The 20,842-nt window shown below is 60.4% G+C and overlaps 2 protein-coding genes across 10 annotated transcripts in view; one reads left to right on the top strand and one right to left on the bottom strand.

Moving 5' to 3' along the window:
- Window positions 1-12,907, top strand: part of ADAMTSL2 (ADAMTS like 2) — a 34,430-nt gene extending 21,523 nt beyond the window's left edge. For 6 of the 9 annotated variants that reach the window (XM_032633992.1, XM_032633991.1, XM_032633993.1 and 3 more), the window contains 9 exons: window positions 1,284-1,381; window positions 5,288-5,414; window positions 6,673-6,846; window positions 7,116-7,329; window positions 7,468-7,623; window positions 8,042-8,212; window positions 8,918-9,094; window positions 11,365-11,509; window positions 12,279-12,907. In XM_032633992.1, the coding sequence (XP_032489883.1) occupies window positions 1,284-1,381; window positions 5,288-5,414; window positions 6,673-6,846; window positions 7,116-7,329; window positions 7,468-7,623; window positions 8,042-8,212; window positions 8,918-9,094; window positions 11,365-11,509; window positions 12,279-12,397 (1,381 nt within the window). In that variant the 3' untranslated portion in view covers window positions 12,398-12,907. The remainder of the gene's footprint in view (window positions 1-1,283; window positions 1,382-5,287; window positions 5,415-6,672; window positions 6,847-7,115; window positions 7,330-7,467; window positions 7,624-8,041; window positions 8,213-8,917; window positions 9,095-11,364; window positions 11,510-12,278) is intronic. The other 3 variants (XM_032633998.1, XM_032633995.1, XM_032633996.1) reach the window with 2 other exon arrangements.
- A 1,683-nt stretch (window positions 12,908-14,590) lies between these two features.
- FAM163B (family with sequence similarity 163 member B) overlaps window positions 14,591-20,842 on the bottom strand; it is a 30,632-nt gene continuing 24,380 nt past the window's right edge. The window contains exons 2-3 of the mRNA XM_032634042.1: window positions 17,241-17,356; window positions 14,591-16,529 (exon numbers count right to left, since the gene is read on the bottom strand). Coding sequence (XP_032489933.1) covers window positions 16,134-16,529; window positions 17,241-17,333 — 489 coding nt within the window. The 5' untranslated portion in view covers window positions 17,334-17,356 and the 3' untranslated portion in view covers window positions 14,591-16,133. The remainder of the gene's footprint in view (window positions 16,530-17,240; window positions 17,357-20,842) is intronic.

Here is a 20,842-nt window from a genome sequence, read left to right on the forward strand (position 1 = left end):
TTCCTGGGTTAACGTAGCCGCATCAGTAAATTCGTTATTTAAGGTCCGTGGGTAGACTATTTCCTGGTTCTCAGAGCGTGATGTGTCTTCAGGGCAAAATTTATGCAAAAGTAAAGTGGAAGAGCCGTTCTCATCCACTTGTGAAATTCCAGAAGTTGGAAGACAAACAGTAAACTCCCAGTTGAATCCAAACCAACGTCTCTATCACAGAATCGACTGGAAGGCCTTTTAGAATGGATGCCCTGCAACCCTCATCTAAGCCTGACCTCCGGGGTGACAGAAAGCCCCAAGGAAAGGACCTGCGAGTGTGCTCTGTGAGAGGGTCTGAGCTTAGGGTGGTCTTCAGTCAGCCCCTCTGGGCAGGAAGGGAAGTGGAGCTGGGCGGTGGGGTCTCAGGGATGTGCCGTCCCCCGGGCCGTGGCACCACGTCCCCTTTGCCGGCTCTGGGGGTGGCAGGGTTCCACGGGCCGCATTCAGACTCAGCCGTCTGCATCTCAGAGCAGATGCCCGGGCTCTGGGAGCTGCCGCCACCTCCCTCTGCCCCTGCCGAGTCCAAAACGAGCCTGCACGTTGGATACGGAGGTTGGGCCCCAGCACACCGACTGGTTCAAAGAAGCAAACAGTCCTAACAATAGTTGGCTGGGCCGTCTGAGTTCCGGCCAAGAATCCGAGCCCGTCGCTGGCGGGGACCCAGCCCGGCGTTCCCTGGCACAGCAGCCGTTGCAGACCTGGGCAGAGGCGTCTGGAGGGGACGCGGCCACTCCCCCGTCTGCAGCTGAGCTTTTCTATTTTGATCATTGGAGGCCCAATGGCTAGTGTGCCCCATTCAGTCAGAATCCCAGCTGAGGGAGGCTGTGGGAGAGAATTCTTGTACCTTCTCAGCACACCAGGTGCTTCTCCGGTCCCTTCCCGGGGACAGGGCAGGAGGAATCTGCACGACCCTGCTAGAAGGTGACAGCGAGAAGGCTGTGTGTGTGGAAGGAGCAACTGCGATGTTGGGGAGCCCCAGATTCTTCACCCCCAGCCCCCGAAGGTGCTCTGATGGCTGCAGGCCAGTGAGCTCAGACAGTCATTGAGATGGAAAATGCCAACGTCCGTTCCTTCCTACAACCTGCCGCCCCGTGGGCGCTGCTTCCCTTGTCTCTGTTCTAGACGGTGGGCACTGGGACCCCGACAGGTGGCGATTCTGCCTGGAGCTCAGGACAGGTACACAACCACGCCCCATGGATGAGAACACATCCTCCCGTGAAACTCACCCCCTTCTCTGCTTCACCTGCTTTCAGGACCAGGCCCAAGACGCGCAAGCATGGCGTGAGTCCCGCGGACATGTACCGGTGGAAGCTCTCGTCCCACGAGCCCTGCAGCTCCACCTGCACCACAGGTACCCGTGACGGGTGCCGAAGGGCGGCACCTCCCCGGTGGGCGCGAGTCCGGGCTTCGGGGCCCATGCACCTGCTTGTAGCCCCAAATTGCCCACACGGAGCTTATCTAGCAGTTTCCTGACCCACGAGGCAGTGCGATGAGGTGGGAGTTTGGATGTCCTTGTGCTTACGACGTGCTGGACCACGGTAAGGCCCAGCCGCTTGGGGGTTAGGCAGCCCCCCAGAGGCTCCCTCATCATTCTTCGTATCACACCTTGTTAGAACAAACATCCTTCTGGTTAAAAAGTAAGAAATCTCAGGTGGTCAGGATCTTACTTTTGCTTACAGCAAACGTAGGAGGGGGAAATAGACCCACGTGGTCTGTGGCAGAGGGAACCGTTCGGATTCTAGGACCTCGTCCAGGGAGGAAGCAGGAGGGGAACAGAGACCCCCGGGGTTGCCTGGGGTTAGTAAGTGTCTGAACCTATGTCTGCTCACGTGGCTGGATGCCACCACAGCGAGCTTCTGGCTTACAGCCCAGGGCCTGGGGATCCATCTGCCGCCAGCTCTGGTCCCCTCCCCCTGGGGACTGCTGCAAGGTCAGACGCCAGGCCCAGGTCCGGGACCTGTGGCAAATGTGGGGAGACCCCGGGTGCCGCCTTATCTATACCTGCGACTTCGTGTGTGGGTTTGGGCAAGACGAGTTACTGCCACGCAAAATGTATGATGCCCCCGACCCTGCCCTTGCACTCCCACCCCCAGCTGGCCAGAGCTCTGGATGTCCCCTGCGTGCTCTGGCCAGTGTGGAAGAATTAGCAAGCCACCGACCGGAGCCTGGCCAACCGATGGTCTGGGCGTGGTCACACCTCCTGCAGCCCTGGTTGGCATCTCAGGAGGAGGGCCCGAGGGAGGAGCTGGGGAGGTGGCCCTGCAGGGCTCTGAATGGACCACAGGCTCTCCATCTTGGGCTGGAATCTGGGGCCCCTCCTTTTACATGCCCCTCCTCCCCCAGCAGGGCACGGGATAGACTGAGTTTGGCCCCCTGACATTCTGGAGGGCACGCGGTGGGCTTTGTGGGGTATGTGGTGAACGCTTGGGATGCGCTATTTGGTCTACCACACCCCATGCCCTTGGCAAATGCTTAATCTCTCCACGACTCAACTTTCTACCTGTAAAACGGGATGTCCGCCTTTCCAAACATGGTTACAGGGCTAGACACGAAACGAGAAGTAAGTTGTCATGGCCAAAGCTGAACAAGCGGGCGCCACGGCCAGCACTGCTGCTGCTGGTCTTGGGAGAGGACAGGGTTGAGCGCTGGGATGGGTGCTGGAGGAGCCTGCTTTGAGAGCCTGCTCCCCAAGGGCAGGGTCCTGTTCTGAATCGGGAGCCCCGATGTCGTCCCCACGCACGCCGGGATTGTCACAGACCACGTGACTGGGAGCGTCTCCTGTTCCTCCCGGACACATCGCTGCCCGGGGAGGCGGCGTCGCCTGAGATCCCTCCAGGACGAAGCAGCCTCTGTGGCGAGGGGCCTGAGCCTGGCCCTGGGTGAAAGATGGTCCCCAGGGAGGTCACAGCACCATCTCTCAATACCCACAGAGTGGCCAGGCAGGGTATGGGCAGACGTGCCCTGGGTGGCCCGAGGCGCAAAGTAGGACGAAAGAAGAAAGGAAGTGAGAAAGACAGATTTGGGCTCTGCTGAAAGGAAGCGCTCTCCTTTAGACGAGCCTGTCTGGGACTGGCATGAACGGCCCTGACGCGGAGTGGGCCTCCCGTCCCCGCAGAGGCACCAAGCTGCGCACAGGTGGCGCTCGGCAGAAGTGGTGGAGTCGGATCCCTGCTGAACGGGACCCCTGTGGCCGGCTCTCCTCCAAATCCCACTGTACCGGGGCGCCGAGGCCGGGCTGGCGTTGGGGGCAGGGGTGGTTTACAGACCTTCCGTGGCCCACGGTGTCTGTGCAAACCTCCACAGTGTCGCTGGCACATAGCAGTTCTCCTGTGTCTTTGAACTTCAGCCATGGCAGCAAGCAATCTCTCCTTTCCTGAAAGACGCTCCTGGGAGCGGTAGAAATGTAGGTGAATCGGTTTGGACTCTGAGCTTGAGCCTCAAGTGATGATTTCCAGCTGTTCTTGGCACCTCCTGGACGCGGGCTGAGGGGAATGGAGCGGGCGGGCCCCGAGCTCACGCACCTCGGGCAGAGCAAGCCCACCCGGCTGAGTGTCGGGCTTCTCTGCGCCTTTTATCTAGAGGAAGGGCTCGGTCTGAAAGGGCTCAGTAAGAAGGTTTGAAAAGCACCGCGTGCAAGACTGCTGTAGGGAGGTGGGTGTCCAGACGACTGGCGCTCTGATTGCCCTGCATCCCCGGGGGGCTCCTCTGAGCAGCACGCTGAGGCCCAGAACGTCTGACAGCGCTCACGTCACCCCCACCCCACCAGCGAGAGACTGGGCTGGGACCAGCATTCCCGTCTCTCTTGATCAGGACCTGCTGTGTTTCCACTCGATGATGAGGAGGGAATGAATAATCAGGCACTTGCTGAGGGTCTGCAAGTCCCTAAACTTGGACCTCCCTGGGCCCCAGAGCTGGTGTCTCTGAGGCCTGGAACACTCTGAACAGACCTGGCCAGGAAGCCAGTCTCCCCCTCAGCGACGGCGAAAGACGACACAGCCCAGCGCTGGCGGAGAGGCACCAGTGATTGCAACCTGGCTCGGCCCTTACGGAAAAAAGAAAAAATCCCCATGTGGGCTGCTTCCCAGGCTGTTTCATTCCGTCCAGGGCTGGGGCTTGGAGAGGCAGGAGCCGCCGGCTTTCAGACACGCGCTGCTGGGAAGGGAGCGCAAGGTGGCTGGGGCCCTTGGTTTACGGGGAAATCGACTTCCCTCTGGGGGAAGGGTGACCCCAGTGAGGAGGGTTCCATTCCCTCCATCATTCAGGAAGGCTGGGTCCCTCTCTCTCTCTCTCTCTCTCACACACACACACACACGCACACACACCAGTAATAACAACCACCACAAACCCTAACCTCACCTGGGCATTTCACCAATGTTAACCCCATGTTAACACTCTCCCTGAGCCATCCTGGCTCTTTGGCAGGGACCCACCCACTGTGTAGTGACTTTGGCCCACGTGCCAGCTCGGTACCGAGCACGGGTTGCAGGGGAGGAAGACCAGAGAAGCAGAAGGTGGAGCTGGGGCTCAAGGAATTAATAATTTTAGTTGAGGGCTGGCCCTTTACGTACTGTCCCCCGATGGGATTTATAGAGTACCAGGTATTTAATCACAATAATGATTAAAGAAAGTTTAAGAGGGAGTTTGAAAGGACTAGGGCATGCCACGGAAGGGCAGGGAGGATCTGAAGATCTAATATAACATCTGAGGAGTCTGCAAAGGGCTGGAATGGTTAGATTATCCATCCATCCATCCATCCACCCATCCATCCATCCATCCATCCATCCATCCGTCCATCCATCCATCCACTCATCCATCCATCCATCCACCCATCCACCCACCCATCCATCCATCCACCCACCCATCCATCCATCCATGGATGGGTAGTTGTTGAATGAATGAAAATGAGCGACGCTTGGCTGGCTTTGCCTCTGGGCCTCTGTAAGGGCCAATCTGAGTTTATTTAAAACCCAGGGTTTGTGACACATAAACTGGGTGCCCAGCCTGGGCTGGATGGGGTGAGGGTGCAAAAAGAAGAGGTCAGGCTACGGGACATGGACGGGGAGAGAGTTCAGATCCACAAAGCCGTCCTCGCTGGGCTCCACCTGCAGACCTGTCAGCTGGTAACTGTCACTATCCCCGATTTAAACCGGGAAGTGCTGAGTGGTCGGGTGACTCGCCCATGGTCACATGGCCTGTCTGCCGGTCACCAAGGTGCTCACAGTTGGCTCACCTGGCCCCTCCCTTGTCCTGAACCCAGGTGTCATGTCGACGTACGCCATGTGCGTCCGCTATGATGGCATCGAGGTGGACGACAGCTACTGTGACGCCCTGACCCGGCCTGAGCCTGTCCAGGAGTTCTGTGCAGGGAGGGAGTGCCAGCCCAGGTACCTGCCACCCAGGCCCCGAGCAGGGTGTGTGTGGGGGGCGGGAGGCGGGGGCCTGGGGCTCTGCTTTGCCCCTGCCTGCGGGAGGGGCGGGAGTCTGCACCTTGCTCCGTCACCCAGGCGGGCCGCAGGCCTGCGTGGGGGGCTGCACCGGCCTACTGTCGGTCCCTGCGTCATTTCCCACGTTTTGCGGTAAAATCTGTCACTATGCCTTGCACACAGTGGGCGTTCAATCAATGACTCCCACTGCAGGTTGAGAACCATTCTGAACATGACTCTTTGCTCCTGCCGCCCCCAGGTCTACTCGGTGCATCTAGAATTTTGAGAAGCCCAAAGGGATTATTCCCGAAATTCCAGGCTGATGGGTGTCTGGGCTGTGGGGGAGCCCCTATCTTCCTAGGCCCCAGGCCTCCTGTCCTGCCTCACAGATGGTCCGAGGCTGAGCCCCAAGCATGTCCTCTTTCTGGTCATGACCATGGTGGTCCCAAGATGAGCCCAAGGGTGCCCGGCCTTGGAGGCCAAGTGCATCCCGCTCTCTGACGCAGCTTCACACCCTCTTTTCTTCTGGCCTGCTGCATCCCGGGGCCTCTGCTGCATCCCGGGGCCTCTGCTGCATCCCGGGGCCTCTGCTCCATCCCGGGGCCTCTGCTGCATCCCGGGGCCTCTGCTGCATCCCGGGGCCTCTGCTCCATCCCGGGGCCTCTGCTGCATCCCGGGGCCTCTGCTCCATCCCGGGGCCTCTGCGCCATCCCGGGGCCTCTGCTCCATCCCGGAGCCTCTGCTCCATCCTGGGGCCTCTGGGGCCTCTGCTGCATCCCGGGGCCTCTGCTGCATCCCGGGGCCTCTGCTCCATCCCGGGGCCTCTGCTGCATCCCGGGGCCTCTGCTGCATCCCGGGGCCTCTGCTCCATCCCGGGGCCTCTGCTGCATCCCGGGGCCTCTGCTCCATCCCGGGGCCTCTGCTGCATCCCGGGGCCTCTGCTCCATCCCGGGGCCTCTGCTGCATCCCGGGGCCTCTGCTCCATCCCGGGGCCTCTGCTGCATCCCGGGGCCTCTGCTGCATCCCGGGGCCTCTGCTCCATCCCGGGGCCTCTGCTCCATCCCGGGGCCTCTGCTGCATCCCGGGGCCTCTGCTCCATCCCGGGGCCTCTGCTGCATCCCGGGGCCTCTGCTCCATCCCGGGGCCTCTGCTCTCTGTGCGTTTGCTCCTTTGTGAGAAGCTGAGTGGTCAGCCATGGGGGGTCTGCTCTTCCCCTCAGAGAGAGCCCCCATGGTGGGGCTCGGGGCTCCAGGACACTGAGGCAGGATCCCCAGTTGGAGGAAGAAGGGCAGCAGTGGCAGGAGGGGAAGGCACTCTGGGAGGAGGGAACAGCGTCAGCAAAGCAACAAGGCCGGGACTTTGTTTCCCTGAAGTGGCTGGAGGTGGTCTGGAGGTGAGAGCAGGTGGAGGCTACAAGGGCTCCTGGGCAAGCCGGCCAAGTGCAGGCTCGGGTGCCCACTCACCACCCTACCCAGGTGTTTCCTACAGCGGGGGAGGCGGGGGTCGTCACGGCAACAGCTTCCCTGTGGGGCCTGGCCAGCTTCCTGTCTGACAGCCCGTGGTGGATTTGGACCCCACGCGGGAAGGAGGAGCTGGGCCGTGGGGTCCCGGCCAGCGGGAGGAGGGTGGGGGTCGCTGAAGGCCGTGCCCGTCCCGAGGCAGGTGGGAGACTAGCAGCTGGAGCGAGTGCTCGCGCACCTGCGGCGAGGGCTACCAGTTCCGCATCGTGCGCTGCTGGAAGATGCTCTCGCCCGGCTTCGACAGCTCCGTGTACAGCGACCTGTGCGAGGCGGCCGAAGCCGTGCGGCCCGAGGAGCGCAAGACGTGCCGGAACCCGGCCTGCGGGCCGCAGTGGGAGATGTCTGAGTGGTCAGAGGTGCGCATGCGCAGAGAGGGCCGGGCCAGGCTGGGAGGTGGGGGAGTCGGGGGGTTGGGGGGCTGGGGGCCTGGCGCAGGGCCCTTACGCCGCGGCTCGGGCAGCTGCGGCCCCGCCCTCACCCCGGCTTCCCCGCAGTGCACGGCCAAGTGTGGGGAACGCAGCGTGGTGACCAGGGACATCCGCTGCTCGGAGGATGAGACCCTGTGTGACCCCAACACCAGGCCTGTGGGGGAGAAGGACTGCACGGGCCCTCCTTGCGACCGCCAGTGGACAGTCTCCGACTGGGGGCCGGTGAGGGCGGGCGGGCTGTGGGGGGCGGCGCTCAGAGGGTGTCCCCGCGCGATTACGAGGAATCAGAACCTTTATCCCGAAACAAGTGGTCACGTCCCGATGCCCTTTTATAAGCTCCCTGCCTGTCTGTGTGTCTGTCTCTCTTGCCTCTTACCTGGATGAGCCATTCAGATGCTCACTGGGGTCCCCTCTGAGTGCGGGGTGTACAGATGAGCTTTTCAGGTGTCTTAGGCGTGCTTTTCTCTGTGTGTCTTTCAATGAGCATCAGTCTTTCTGTAATTAGAACAGAAACTGTTATTTAAAACATGGTTACCATGGCAACCCCTCCCCCTCCCCCCAGCTGTTCTTCTCTCTTGGGAACGATGTCTGGGGGACCTGGGAGGGGGCTCTGCCTCTAACTCCGGGTGTCCCCTTGCAGTGCAGTGGAAGCTGCGGGCAGGGCCGTATGATCAGACACGTGTACTGCAAGACCAGCGACGGACGGGTGGTGCCCGAGTCTCAGTGCCAGATGGAGACCAAGCCTCTGGCCATCCACCCCTGTGGGGACAAGAACTGCCCCGCCCACTGGCTGGCCCAGGACTGGGAACGGGTGAGTGCCCCGAGCCCGAGCCGGGTGGCAGGGCCCCCTCCGTCTGGGAGAGCATTTGGCCGAGAGCCAGGCGGCCAGAATGACGGACTGGCCAAACGAGGAACTAATTGGAAATTAGGACGACACAATTCACTAACCATCAATTTGAAACAGAAAAAAACAAAAAAGTAAGAAAACCTCTTAAAACTTCCCAAATCCAAATAGCAAATGTTCAACGAGGCATGCAGGGCTGGTATAGTTCCCATGACCCCATGTTCCCGAAAGATGGAAACCCGGGGTTGGGGGTCCTTCTGCTGTACTTGCTCTTGGCTCGTGGGCCCTGTACATCCCTTTGTTCTCACGACCCCTAGACCTGCCAAGGTCACCAACTTACAATTTCAGACGAATTGTTCTCGACCACACTGCTTTCAACTACTTGTCTCAGGCAGATAACTTGGAGCTAAATCATCTGACGTCAAATTGCCGTTGACCATTTTGTTTCACAACAGATGGTTTTATGCTAAATTACTTGTCATCAGATCTGTCTGGGGCCACATGGTTATCGACCGGAGAGTTCTCAGCCAACTTGCCATTGATCTAAGCGTTTTCACCCACTCGCTATTGACTGAGACATTACCACTGGCCTGGCTCGGGGCTCTGTGCTCTGGTCCTCCTGGCCTCTGGCCCTTGACCCCTGACCCGGCCCCGTCTGTCACCCTGCCTCAGTGCAACACCACCTGTGGCCGAGGTGTGAAAAAGAGGCTGGTACTGTGCATGGAGCTGGCCAACGGGAAGCCGCAGACGCGCAATGGCCCCGAGTGCGGCCTGGCCAAGAAGCCCCCGGAGGAGAGCACGTGCTTCGAGAGGCCCTGCTTCAAGTGGTACACCAGCCCCTGGTCTGAGGTAAGCGCCTGGCTGGCCCCCCGCTGAGGTCACCTGAGGCCAGGCCTGAGTTCTGGTCCTGCCAAAGTACCTCCTCTCCTGCCCCAAGTGCCCCTCATGTCCCCCTCTCAGCCTCCGTCAGGGCTTTTCATCCCTGGAAAGATTGTCAGTGCTACCAAGTCAGCTGGTGCAAGAGCCACCTCCTCCAGGAAGTCCTCTCGGATCTCACCTCTGGGATCCCTGCCATGCTCGTCCTGGGCCTTCTTTGGGCCCAGGTCACTTCCGGCCTTGCACTGTAGCCTTTCAGTCGTGCATTTGACAGCACGTGTGCCTGACACCCAACACGGGGCAGACAGATCCCAGGTGGGTACCGGGACTGTGTGGGGCTGACTCAGATATGGCCTCGGTCCCGGGAGCCAGAGTCAAGGCAGGAGGGACACAGGATAGGAGAGGCAGAGGGGATGGCAGGACATGTGCTCTGTGGGCAGAGGGAAGCCAGAGGAATGGCCGCCGCTGCCCTGACACAGGCCTGGCCCCTCCGCGGCCCTGCGGCCTCCTCGGCCTCAGGCTGGTGGGTGGCTTGGAGTCGAGATCTCCCTGCTCTCTACAGCCGGGAGCAGAACCCTCACCTCCCAGGCCCCGAGGCCCCTGTGGGTGGGCCGGTCCCAGCACTTTGCCAGATGGGCTCCTTTCCTCCGCCCAACAACACCCCGGGAGGGGGCTCCTCTTCCCATCCCACCGGGGAATAAACCCAAGTTCAGAGAGAGAGCTGACCCCCAGCTCCTGGGGCGTGAGCAGACATTGGACGGGCCGAGAGATGTGCTCCGGGCGGGCCGAGAGACGTGCAGAGTGAAGGGAGGCCCTGAACCGGCCCATCCTAATGAGAGCAGGGCAGGGCGGGCCCTGAGGCGCGTGGGGCTGGGCTGAGCCGGGACAGCAGCCCTGGTCCGCAGACCCCACCCCGCCCCAGTTCCCTGGCCGAGCAAAGGGGGTCCTTTAACTTCTGCTTTTTCTCTCCTGGCCCCTTTCCTTTCCTGTGGAGGCCTCCCGGCGGGATCCCAGGGCACCCGGGGGCTTGTTAGCATCCTTCAAGCCTTTCTTACAGCACAGGGGCGGCTATGTCTAGACTTGGGTTTTTACTGATTCATACCGTCTCCCTGATGTCTCCTTATAGCAGCATCACCGGTCCTGGGCCCCAAGTCCCCTCTGCACTTGGTGGTGCTGTAGCTCCCAGGAGGCCGCAAGTAGGGAGGCCCACAGTGGTCTTTGCACAGGAGCCTGGGAGCTTTGGGGGAGGGGCGCCCCTGTGTTGCCCTGATGATGGTGGGTGGGCAAGGGGTGAGCGGCCCGTGGGGATGTGGACCTCTGTCATTTTGTCCCTGGTTGGGGTGGTGTCTGCTTCCCCTGTGGCTGCCCCCTCCCGGGATAGGGGCTTAGAAAGAGTGCATCCTCCCAGCTGTCCCATCTACTCAGGTGCAGAGCTGTGTTCTCACTGGGGCCGAGGGACAGCCAGAGGTTCCTCAGGGCACCCATCCAAGGCTGACTGTTGTCTGTGCTTGGTGCCTCCAGACTGGGCCAGCCCCGACCAGGCTGGGAGCGGGCATTGGGCAGGCAGCCCTCCCTGTGCCTCTGCAAACAGAACCAGAGGGTGGGCCCAGGGCCAGGGCCTCCCACCCCAGACCCCACTCAGGAGACCGAGGGCTCGGGTCCCAGATGTGCCTGGGTGACGTGGGGTCACGCACATCAGGGGCAGCCAGAGGGAGCCACCGCCTGTAGGATCTTGGCAGGAGGACGGCGGGGTAACTGGGGTCAGCAGATGGCCCTGGCGTTTTGGGTAGCTCAGCGGGGTTTTCCAAGGGGAACATCTGGACTCTGGGAGCCGGTGAGGCGGTGGCTTTGGAAGATACATTTAACTGGTCCACTACAAACACAGCTTGTTATTGGAGTGGGAAACCAGCACTCTCCCTGGGCCGTGGCCCTGTGTGTCCTGAGCATTCGGTAGCACAGGACCCAGGAAAGCTAGAGCGGAAGGACCCACCCGGCGGGGGGTGGGGGTGGGATAGCTGAGAGAGGAGACGGCCACACCCTCACGGTGCAGACGGGGAAACTCAGCAGCCCCGGGGAGGGGGGACGAGTATTAGCGTCTCCTGGCTGCCAGCCAGTGCCCTTCCACGTGTCCCGTGTCGGGTGAGACTCGGCAACCAGGTGACAGGGGTGGGATCCCCCCACCTCTGGCCAGAGCCCTCGCCTCGCCGGTGGGGGCTTTGGCCATGCCCTCTCTCCCCGATCAGTGCACCAAGACCTGCGGGGTGGGAGTACGGATGCGAGACGTGAAGTGCTACCAAGGGACCGACATCGTCCGAGGCTGCGACCCGCTGGTGAAGCCCGTTGGCAGACAGGCCTGTGACCTGCAGCCTTGCCCCACGGAGCCCCCAGGTGAGGGGGAAGTGGCTGAGGGCGGGGCAGGGGCTTTCCCGGGAGAGCAGAGGCTGGGCTGAGCCAGGGCCTGCAGGATGGGCAGGCATCGGTCAGGGTGACCGGGAGGGCCCAGTGGCTACAGGGACCAATGCATGTCGGGGAGTGAAGGTTCCTCCTGGAGTGGCTGAGCCCAGGCTGGGAGGTGAGGGTGGGAAGGGCGGCAGGTGAGAGCTGACTGGAGCTTGGGGTCCCCAGGAGCCATGCCAAGACCTGCACTTTGGAGAGAGTGTCCGGCTTCAGAAGATGGGAGGGCAGCTGTGGGGCAGGGGACCAGGGATCCAGGAAGACTCAGCCAGAGCACGCTCGAGCTGGGCACGCAGGAGCCGGGAGGCGAGGGGCTGAAGCAGGGTCTCTGCTCGGGCACCTGGAGGGCGCATGAGGGTACTAGGCTCCGAGGGGGCACCAGGGCCAGGTGATGAGCTCTGCTTTGGACCTACTGAGTGGAGGGGGCAACTGTGGGCCTCCCGGGGATGTTCAGGCCTCCAGGGGTGAGATCGGTGGCTCTTCCAAATCCTGGGCCCTGGGCATTACCCTTCCCTGTGCACCGTTCACGTCACTCGGTGGGGTCTGTGACATCCCTGGAGTGGGACGGAGGCAGGGAAGCAGTGGCAGAGAGGTAGAACTCAAGGAGAGGAGGCGGTGGGGTGGGGCAGGCGGGGGTCCTGTTGAGTCGTCACCCCTGACCGCCTCCTGATGCCCTGCGCCCCCCGCCGTGTCCCTTCCCCAGACGACAGCTGCCAGGACCAGCCGGGCACCAACTGCGCCCTGGCCATCAAGGTGAACCTCTGCGGCCACTGGTACTACAGCAAGGCATGCTGTCGCTCCTGCCGGCCCCCCAACTCCTAGGCCCGGCAGCCGCTCCTCAGAGACCGAGCACCCCATCCCTGGGGCCGCAGCAGCCCCTCCACGGACACCCTCCCTGCAGGGCGCCCCGGCTGTGAAGACGTGACACTGAGCCCCTGCTCTCTCCCTGGGCAGGAGAGCCCCTCCCCTGCCCCCCAACCCCTGAGAATGCCCGTCGGCCCTCCCAGGACAGAGCCGGGAGGACTGGCGTGTTTGTGGCTCCCACCGGGGGGCCTGGGAACATCCTCTATCCCTCCAGGGCTGTGGGGGTGAGGAGAGGGGGATGGGCAGCCAGGGAGACGGGGCGCCTGGGATCCTGATGCTGTCTAGGTGACTCTTTCCGGAGGAATTTTAATCTCACGATGTAGCATCACTCGCCTCCCTGATATGAAGCTCTTGGCACGGAGGGACCCACCGCACTTTACACCTGGGAAGAGGCATTTTTCTCATGGCACCATGGCTGTGCTGTCGTCCGTCAGTACTCTCTGTATGTTAATAAAGTGGTCCTATTTATGGCGGCATCACGGGGTCTCCGGGGTCTGCCAGGCAGGGTGGGGTGGCCGTGAGGCTTCAGGAGCTGGGGTCGCTGTCTAGCTTGCCCATTCGGAAGGATCTGCTGTGGCCTCAGGTCTGGGACCAGGTGGGGCTGGGGGCCGGGCTGCAGCGTCTCCCTGAGGGGATGACAGGGGAGAGTGGACAGAAGGTGACAAAAAGAGTGGGTGGCCTGCGGGGAGGGGTCTCAGGGGCATCAGGACTCGGGCGCTGGAGTCAGAACCGAGCCAATCTCGCACCTCCCAACTGCTGTGGGGCTTGGGGGACAGCGGAGCCCAAGGGAACTCCCTCACCCGAACCGCGGGAGGAAGAGGTGAGGCAGGCAGGGTGGGAGGCGTGGTGTGGGCCCACATGGAGTGCTCAGGAAATAGCCATCACTACTGTTCCTGGGCCTCTTAAAAGGGCTACTTAATCTAGACTTGTGGGTGCCGGGACACAGGAGGGCTTCCTGGAGGAGGTGATGTTTAGGCTGGTCCAGCCGCGGGAGTTCTTCCAGATGAAAGCGAGGTGTGGGGGGCCGGGTGGAGTGTAGAAACGGAAAACTTCCAGGGACGATGCTGGAAGCACCTTGGTTTGGCTGCAGTGGAGAAGGGACAATGGGGATGTCCACCCGCCGAGGGACAGCGAGATGGCACAGGGCCGAGGATGCCGCAGGGAGGGTCTTTGGGGACAGGGGGCAGGGAGGCGAGGGGCTACCTGACTGCTTCCCCGGGATGCAGGGCCAGCCTGTCCCCAAACTGGGACCAGAGCGGGGTCCACCACAGTGTTTAGGATGGCATCAGGGGGCTGCAGGTGGGTGAGTGGGGCCTGTGGGGTGAGCTCCCTCAAGGTCAGCGGCTCAGTTCTGGCAGAGGTGGGTGGCCGCACTGCAGGGTCTGGGGCTCCCTGACACACCGCACCGTTGTGCCCTGTCATTTCCCCCCACCCCCATCTTTTCTCTCCTTATGACCTTCCTCCCCCATCCTCCTTTCCACCAGCACTTTTTGTGCGCATCCTGTACGCCAAGGTCTGTGCCCAGTGCGTTACCAGCACTGCCTCTTTAACCCTAAGAGCCCCGTGGAGTCGGTATCATTGTCACCCATTGTGTTGATGCTGAGACCCGGGCCCAGAGAGGTCAGTCACTTGCCCCAGGTGGCTCAGCCTGTCACCCCCCACCCACCCTCCAGGAGCTCAGGCTTTAGGCCAGTGGCTGCCAATTACGGAAGACTGACACATCCACCCCGGGAAAATCTAAACCAGACATGGCTGCGGCCGGGCGCCTTTGGGCAGTGCCTTGACCCCCGGGGCTGGATGGGAGAGGAAGGCCAACTCTGCCCGGTGCTGGGCTGGATACGGCCCCACCCAGGAAGTGCCGGAGAGGGGTCTGGGCTGGCCTGGAATGTCAGGCAGACCAAAGACAGCACATGGTGTCAGGAGTTTTATTGGCTCTCGAACCTGTCGGAGAGCAGGCGCTCCCGGCAGGTCTCCGTGGTGGAGCCGGGGGAGTTCGGATGGATGGGTGCATGTTGATGTCAGATGGATCTAGGAATCTACACAGCGGCCAGAGACCAGAAAAGGAAATAGGAAACCGAACAGAACAGCCGCAGGAAGTGCCACCTCCTGACCCTCACCCCCCTCCCCACCCCCACCCCCCACCCCCGCCCACCCTGCCAAGCTAATGCATCAGAAACAAACTCATGGGCTTTGACAAAGGAAGGGGAAGCTTGGGGATGAATTCCATTAGCAAGTCCAAACTGAGGCAGGAGAAAGGAAGAAGGTGGGGGGTGGGGGTGGGGAAATCGACGATGCCAAAAATAGTAAGCCTTCCTAACTCTGCTGATGTCCGGAGTCACGGCTCAGCAGCACTTTGGAGAAAGAGCTGAAGTGCGGTGCTGCGGCCGCCCACAGCTCGGGGACAGCCACGTGCCCCGAAGGTTTGTCTGTCAGGAAGGTGGCTTAGCTGGGGGGCCTGGTCCGTCTTCCTGGGCAGACGGGGCTGCCCTCCCAGGGTGGGGGCTGGCTCTATGGCTGGGCCCAGAGGCAGAGAGAGCCCGGGAGAGGGCAGGGGACTCTGGGGGCCATGCTGCCGAGAGGAAACGGTGCCTCTGCGTGGACGGGGCTGCGTGCCCCGCGGGCGGTGCCCCTGGGTTTGGGGCATTTCTTGAGCTGGACGGCGGGGGAGGCCCCTAGCCCTGCTGGGAGCGTGCGCACGGGGCCGGAGCAGGGAAAGGGCAGCCTGGGGCCTTGCTCCCAGGTCCTCCTGAGAAACTGGGCAGGTGGCAGAGCTCAGGGGTCTATGCCCCGGGTCATGAAAGCAGGAGGGCTCCGGGGGCGGGGGGGGGGGGGGCTGAGGCCCAGGAGTGGGGGGGCTGAGGCCCAGGAGTGGGAGGGTCCGTCCCAGGTCTCACGGGGAGTCAGTGGGTCATTTAGCCCCTGGTCCATGGCTGCGTCCGCCCTACCGCATCGGGGCTGAGGACCGGACTGGGTATTTTAGTGTGGACACTGCCGACGCCGGGGGAGCAGCACATGGCCTCCTCCCCACTCCATTTTCACCAAAAAGCCAGTCGGGGCTGTGCATCCCAAGGGAGCTCCCCCTTCTAGGGAGATCTGCCCAGCTGGGGGCCCAGCTCAATCAACCAGTGTCTCAGCCTCCTGGCGCTTAAAGCCAGGGTGTGTGTGGGAGGGGTGGGGGGAGGCCCTGTTCTGGGACGAGGTGCCTGGTCCCCAAGTCGCCAGGCGACGCTTGTGCTGCAGGGCCCCTAGCATCGCGGCTACCACCCCTTCTTTGAACAAGTAGGTAGACTGAGGCCCAGGGAGGGAGGGACACGGCCAGGCGGTGAAGCCAGAGATGCCGACTCGCTGGGGCTGAGACGGAGGCCACCTTCCACGGCCCCCTCCCTAACGACAGCATTGGTAGCGACAGCCTGGCGTCTATGCTCTGGAGCCCTACCTCACCCTGCAGCCTGCCACCCGGATGCTACCGCACACCTGTGCCCACATCCTGCCCGCCGCCCTTCCGGACCCAGGCCCCGGGGGCCACCACCCAGGGCGGCCACACTACTTTCACTGGGTCTGACCACCGCAGCGAGCCCCGGAGCTCCCCAACGGGCCCCCGCGAGGACGCGGTTGTGAGGCAAGCTGGGCCGAGGCTGGGACGCCGTGGGGCCCCCACCGTGGTCTCAGGGCCCGTCGGCGGCCGGGGGCGCCCTCAGACGTCGGTGCTGATGCTGCGGCTCCGGGAGAAGGCCTCCCGCATGGCCGAGAGGCGGCTGGGGTTGAGGGCCTGCAGGGCCCCGAAGCTCCCAGGCGGCAGCGCCACGTCCTCCCCGCTGACGCTCTTGCGGGCGACGCGCTCCCCGCCGTTGCGCACGCCCTCGTCCTCCTGTAGGAAGAAGGTGGGCGGCTCGTAGTGGGAGCAGCTGCGGCAGAGGGCGCGGGCCTGCGGGGACTTCTGGCCGAAGGAGGCGGCGGCGGCCGGGTGGAGCGCCGGCCCGTTGGTCAGCACGAGGCTGCGGTGCGAGTGCGGTGGGGGCAGGTGCGAGTGCACGGCGAAGTCGGGCTCCTCCTCGTCTTCCTCGGACTCCTCCTTCTTGCAGCAGTAGTACTGCGGGCAGAGGGCCACTGTGACCGCCGGCTCCCCGGCTCCCCTCGCTGCACGTGTGCGGCACCCAGCTCAGACACCCGCGTCCCTGTCACCACCACTCACGGGAGCTCGTAATCCAGGCACCCCGCACTCCCGGGATCCCTAAGTGAGGGATTCGCTCGTTTCAGCCCACGGCAACTGGGGGCAGGTGCAACGGCCAACTCCATTTTGCAGGTGGGGAAACTGAGGCACAGGGGGTGCAGGCAGCCTGAAAGCGGCAGAGCTGGGATTCGAGCCCAGGCAGTCTGGTCCCAGTCTAGTTCCAGGGCACCAAGCCGTGCTGCCTTGCCCTATGCACGTGGCTTCCTGTCCTCCCTCGGGAAGAAAGATGCGGGGGACCTAGGACAGCCCTAGAGTGTGGGTGGGGCAGGGAGTGCACAGGTCGTGGAGTAGCACCGCCCAAGGGCTCACCCCTGCTCTCCGCTTGGCAGCTGTGTGACATCTGCAAAGGCCCTTACCCTCTCTGAGCCTCAGCGGACTCACCTCGCAGGGAGTCTGGGGAGCCGTCATCACCGAGCCCTCACAGGTGAAGTCCGGGGGTGCCATCTGCCTTGCACCTTCTCGGAGACCTGACTCTTCCGCCTTCCTGGGCCCTGCCTCCCTCCCTCTGCAGGGCCCCCTCCGGGCTTCCCTCCCACCCCCCCCCACCCGCCGCCCCAGCTCCCAGAGTACCTGGAGCCGGCAGTAGCACAGAACCGCGATGATGCAGAGCAGAATCACAGTCGCCAAGATGCCCCCGGTGATGACCACAGTTCCGGCTGTCATCCGCCCCCTTCTCCATCAACAGCCTGCAATGCACAGCACCAGCTTCACCGCGTTGTCAGCTTGTTGCAGAGGGAAGCCGTTCTAGGTTAGGAGGTTGAGGAAGCGCTCCGAAAGGGAAAACAAAAAACCCGACTGCATGCGGGAGGCAGCGGCTGGGCCTGAGGGTCAGGGGGGACATCCCCCTCTGCCTCTGCCTCTGCCAGCAGTTTCCACATCTGTAGGAGAGGATGCTAACAGCACACCCCCTCGCTCTCGGGGTTCCCTGTAGGTTTCTTGAGCACGTACGTGAGCGCTCAGCCTAGCACACTTTCAGCCTGGGCGACGAGCTCACGCATTTAAAAATTTATCCAAACGCAGTCAGGCTGAACGTATGGTTTTGTAACCTGCTGTGTCACTTCACCAGCTCATCCTTATTTCTCCTTACCATTAGGTTTTCTTCTGTAACATAATTTCGAACCATATTCCATTTTATAACATAACTGATCCCTTTTTTAAAAACTTCAAATCACCAGTAAAATACACGACATAAAATGTACCATCTTGACCATTTTTAAGTGTACAAGTCAGTAGTGCTAAGCATATTCCCTTTGCTTGCAACCGACTTCCAGAACTTTCTCATGTTTCGAAACTGAAAACCAAACTCCTTTTTGGGGTTCAGGCTGTTGACATTAAAAAATAAATCTTAAGCCAACGTTTCCATACGTGCTTGTGTAGCTAAAAACGGAAGCCACTTGAATCGCAGGACCGACTTCAATTCCCCGTCCAGGATAAGTTCTCAGAAGTGGGATTTCTAGGCCTAAGGATGTGCCCCTCGTAAACTACTGTGGAAAATTTCAAACACACACAAAGTAGAGAGGACGCACAATGTGGGTCACCAGCGGCGCTCTTGTGAGCGCTGTCCGGCCGGGTGCTGATAAACTCGTTCTCGGAGTGAAAGCACCCTGACCTGCGGCATTTGCTCATGCTTGTGCCGTAAATATTCTCACTGTGGCCCATTTCAAGGGACCAGGCTTTAATAGCCGGCTTGCCTATCCCTGGACGGTTAACAGCTCTGAGGTACCAGCTGCTGCTGAGTACACCCTGCCTCAATTTCCACCCCCTACCTTTTTTTTTCTCTTCCGCCAGGGGAATAGCATGGCGCGGGCGATTGAGTTCCCTAAAGAAATCCCAGAGTGTCTTAGTTTACTCATAAATACTTCAGTGCGGAATCCGACAGGTGAGGACCTTTAAAAAGCCTCCAGTCATCTCCACAGTGTCTTCTTACAGTTGCTTTTGCTCAAAGCGGGATCCAGTTTGCCTCTTTTGACTGTAGAAGAGTCCCCATCCACTCTCGCCCCTCCCCGCCCCATGCTGTTTATAGAAGAAACTGGGTCGTTTATCTTACAGAATTTTCCATGTACTAGAACTGGCTGCATTTCTCCCAGCACCATTTCATATGTCCCTCCATCATGGTTTTGCCCTCTAAACTGGCTTCCTGTCGCTTCACCTTCAGGGCCCCCCACGCTGTCCTTGTCGTGATGTTGAGACTTGCCGGTGGGTTCAGCTACCGTCAGCCCAATCCTCCCACCGTAAAATTCCCCGTCAGCCTTCCACCTCGTCCTTTCAGCAGCCGCTGGAAATCATAGCCTACGTCTGTTATTTCATTAGGAGCTGCAAATAGCGACTTTTCAGATGCTATCATCTCTTCTGCGTGTATCAGCTCTGGTTCTTCTCTAAAGAACCTTCCCCATTACCTATCCGGTAATATTAAAAGACAGTCTGCAGAGGAAAGGCGTAGACACTCAGATCGTAACTTTTTCAATTTTCAGAATAAGTTGGTGCCCCATGAGGTCCGTGGTTGCTTTACAGTATCATTGTGACCTCACTGACTTGTATATACGTCTGATGTGTTTCAAGCCACTGCAGTCATTATTCTTTTTGATGTTCAGATGATCCCACTGGGACCGTGGGTTTGGAAGCACCTCCAGGTTGACTCCGGTGTCATTTTGGTGGGGCCCCGCTAACCCTTGGTGGCATGTTGCTTTTAGGCATAAGATGTCCCAGCTTATCTCCTGGGACACCCTGGTTCTCTTGCTGGGAAGTGGTTCTAGAGAACACAGTCTGGGCCCTAGGGGTGCTAGCTGCTCCTGGGTTTCCAGGTTTTTCCGGTGGCCAGAGCTCGGAAAGACTTTTTTTTTTTAAGGAACAGAAAAATGAACATGAGTTTATACTGATATTTCCATTTAAAAGTAGAGATGAAAGGGTTTTTACATGTTGAAACGCGATGTCTATGTGACTTTTACAGGGCAAATTTTATTTCCTAATAAAACATGCACTTCATTATTTGCTTTTTCCCATCATATATAATAATTTAAAAGTAGTGTTACCGATGTTTTTACTAACAAGTCTACTGAACGGAATTGGATATCTGTTATTTTTTTTGTTCTTGGCCCCTTAGGGATGTGTAGTAGAAAGATTGTTTCAAAGTCACTTGAAATAATTCTTAGTACGGTTTTCTTTCCACCACCTCGATATTCAGGTTCATTTATTCTAGTTAGTTTTTACTTTCTTTAAAAAAAAACTGATTTAGCTTTGCTCTCTAATTGTAGAAGACATTTGGTTCCAAAGTCAAAAGCGTAAAACCAGGTGCATTCAGAGAGGTCTTGCATGCCCAGCCCCTCCTCCCCCGAGCCACCGCCCACCCTGCTCTGTCCAGAAGTAACCATTTCACTTAGTTCTGGGTTTATCCTTCCGTTGCTTCTCTCTAAAAATATAAGCAAGTATAGATTTCCTTCTCCTAAGCGAAAGCGGCATTCTAGCTACACCCTCCATACCTTCCCTTTTCACCCAGTAGTCTCTCCCCAGATACACCACGTTTCCCTAGGGGCGGGATCATCCCCAGGGGCCCCTAGAGCTCGCCCCGCTGCGTGAAGGGGCCCCACTCACTCAGTCAGGCCCTGCGGGCCGGGATCTGCGTTACCTCCCACGTCTTGCGATTACAGGAACGTGCCGTGAAGCACTCTGTGCTGTGCACGTTTCTAAAGCTGTTGATACGCTTTGCCAAAGACTTGATGGAATTTGGGCCGATTTGTTCTCTTCCAGGAATGCGTGAGAACTGACAGACGGGGTTTTCGTTGGGAGACTCGGGGGGTCTGGGCGGTCGGTGGGTCAGGAGTGAGGGAGGCTGTGCCCCGCCTGGTGAGGCTGGCTGCTCAGTGGTTCCCCACAGGCTCGTCTGCAGGGTCAAGTGGCCTGGCAGGGAGTGGCCGGGCAGGGACGCCGGGGACGCTGGTCTATAGGTGGAGGAGGACATGGACGTGTGCTCACAAGGGGGGGCGGGGAGCGTCTTGTGTCAGAGGCACAGCTGGGATGGGAACCCAGACCCTGAGCAGACAGAGAGATGGACTGAAAGGTAGATCCTGACAGGCCCAAAGCGACGAGACAACGAGACCCAGACTCACAGACAGCTCCAAATTCAGACACACAGATCCAGACAGCTGGACCAATAGGGCCCGGTCAGGAAGACACAG

The sequence above is a fragment of the Phocoena sinus genome, chromosome 6 (assembly GCF_008692025.1).
Source record: "Phocoena sinus isolate mPhoSin1 chromosome 6, mPhoSin1.pri, whole genome shotgun sequence".
Classification (NCBI taxonomy): domain Eukaryota; kingdom Metazoa; phylum Chordata; class Mammalia; order Artiodactyla; family Phocoenidae; genus Phocoena; species Phocoena sinus.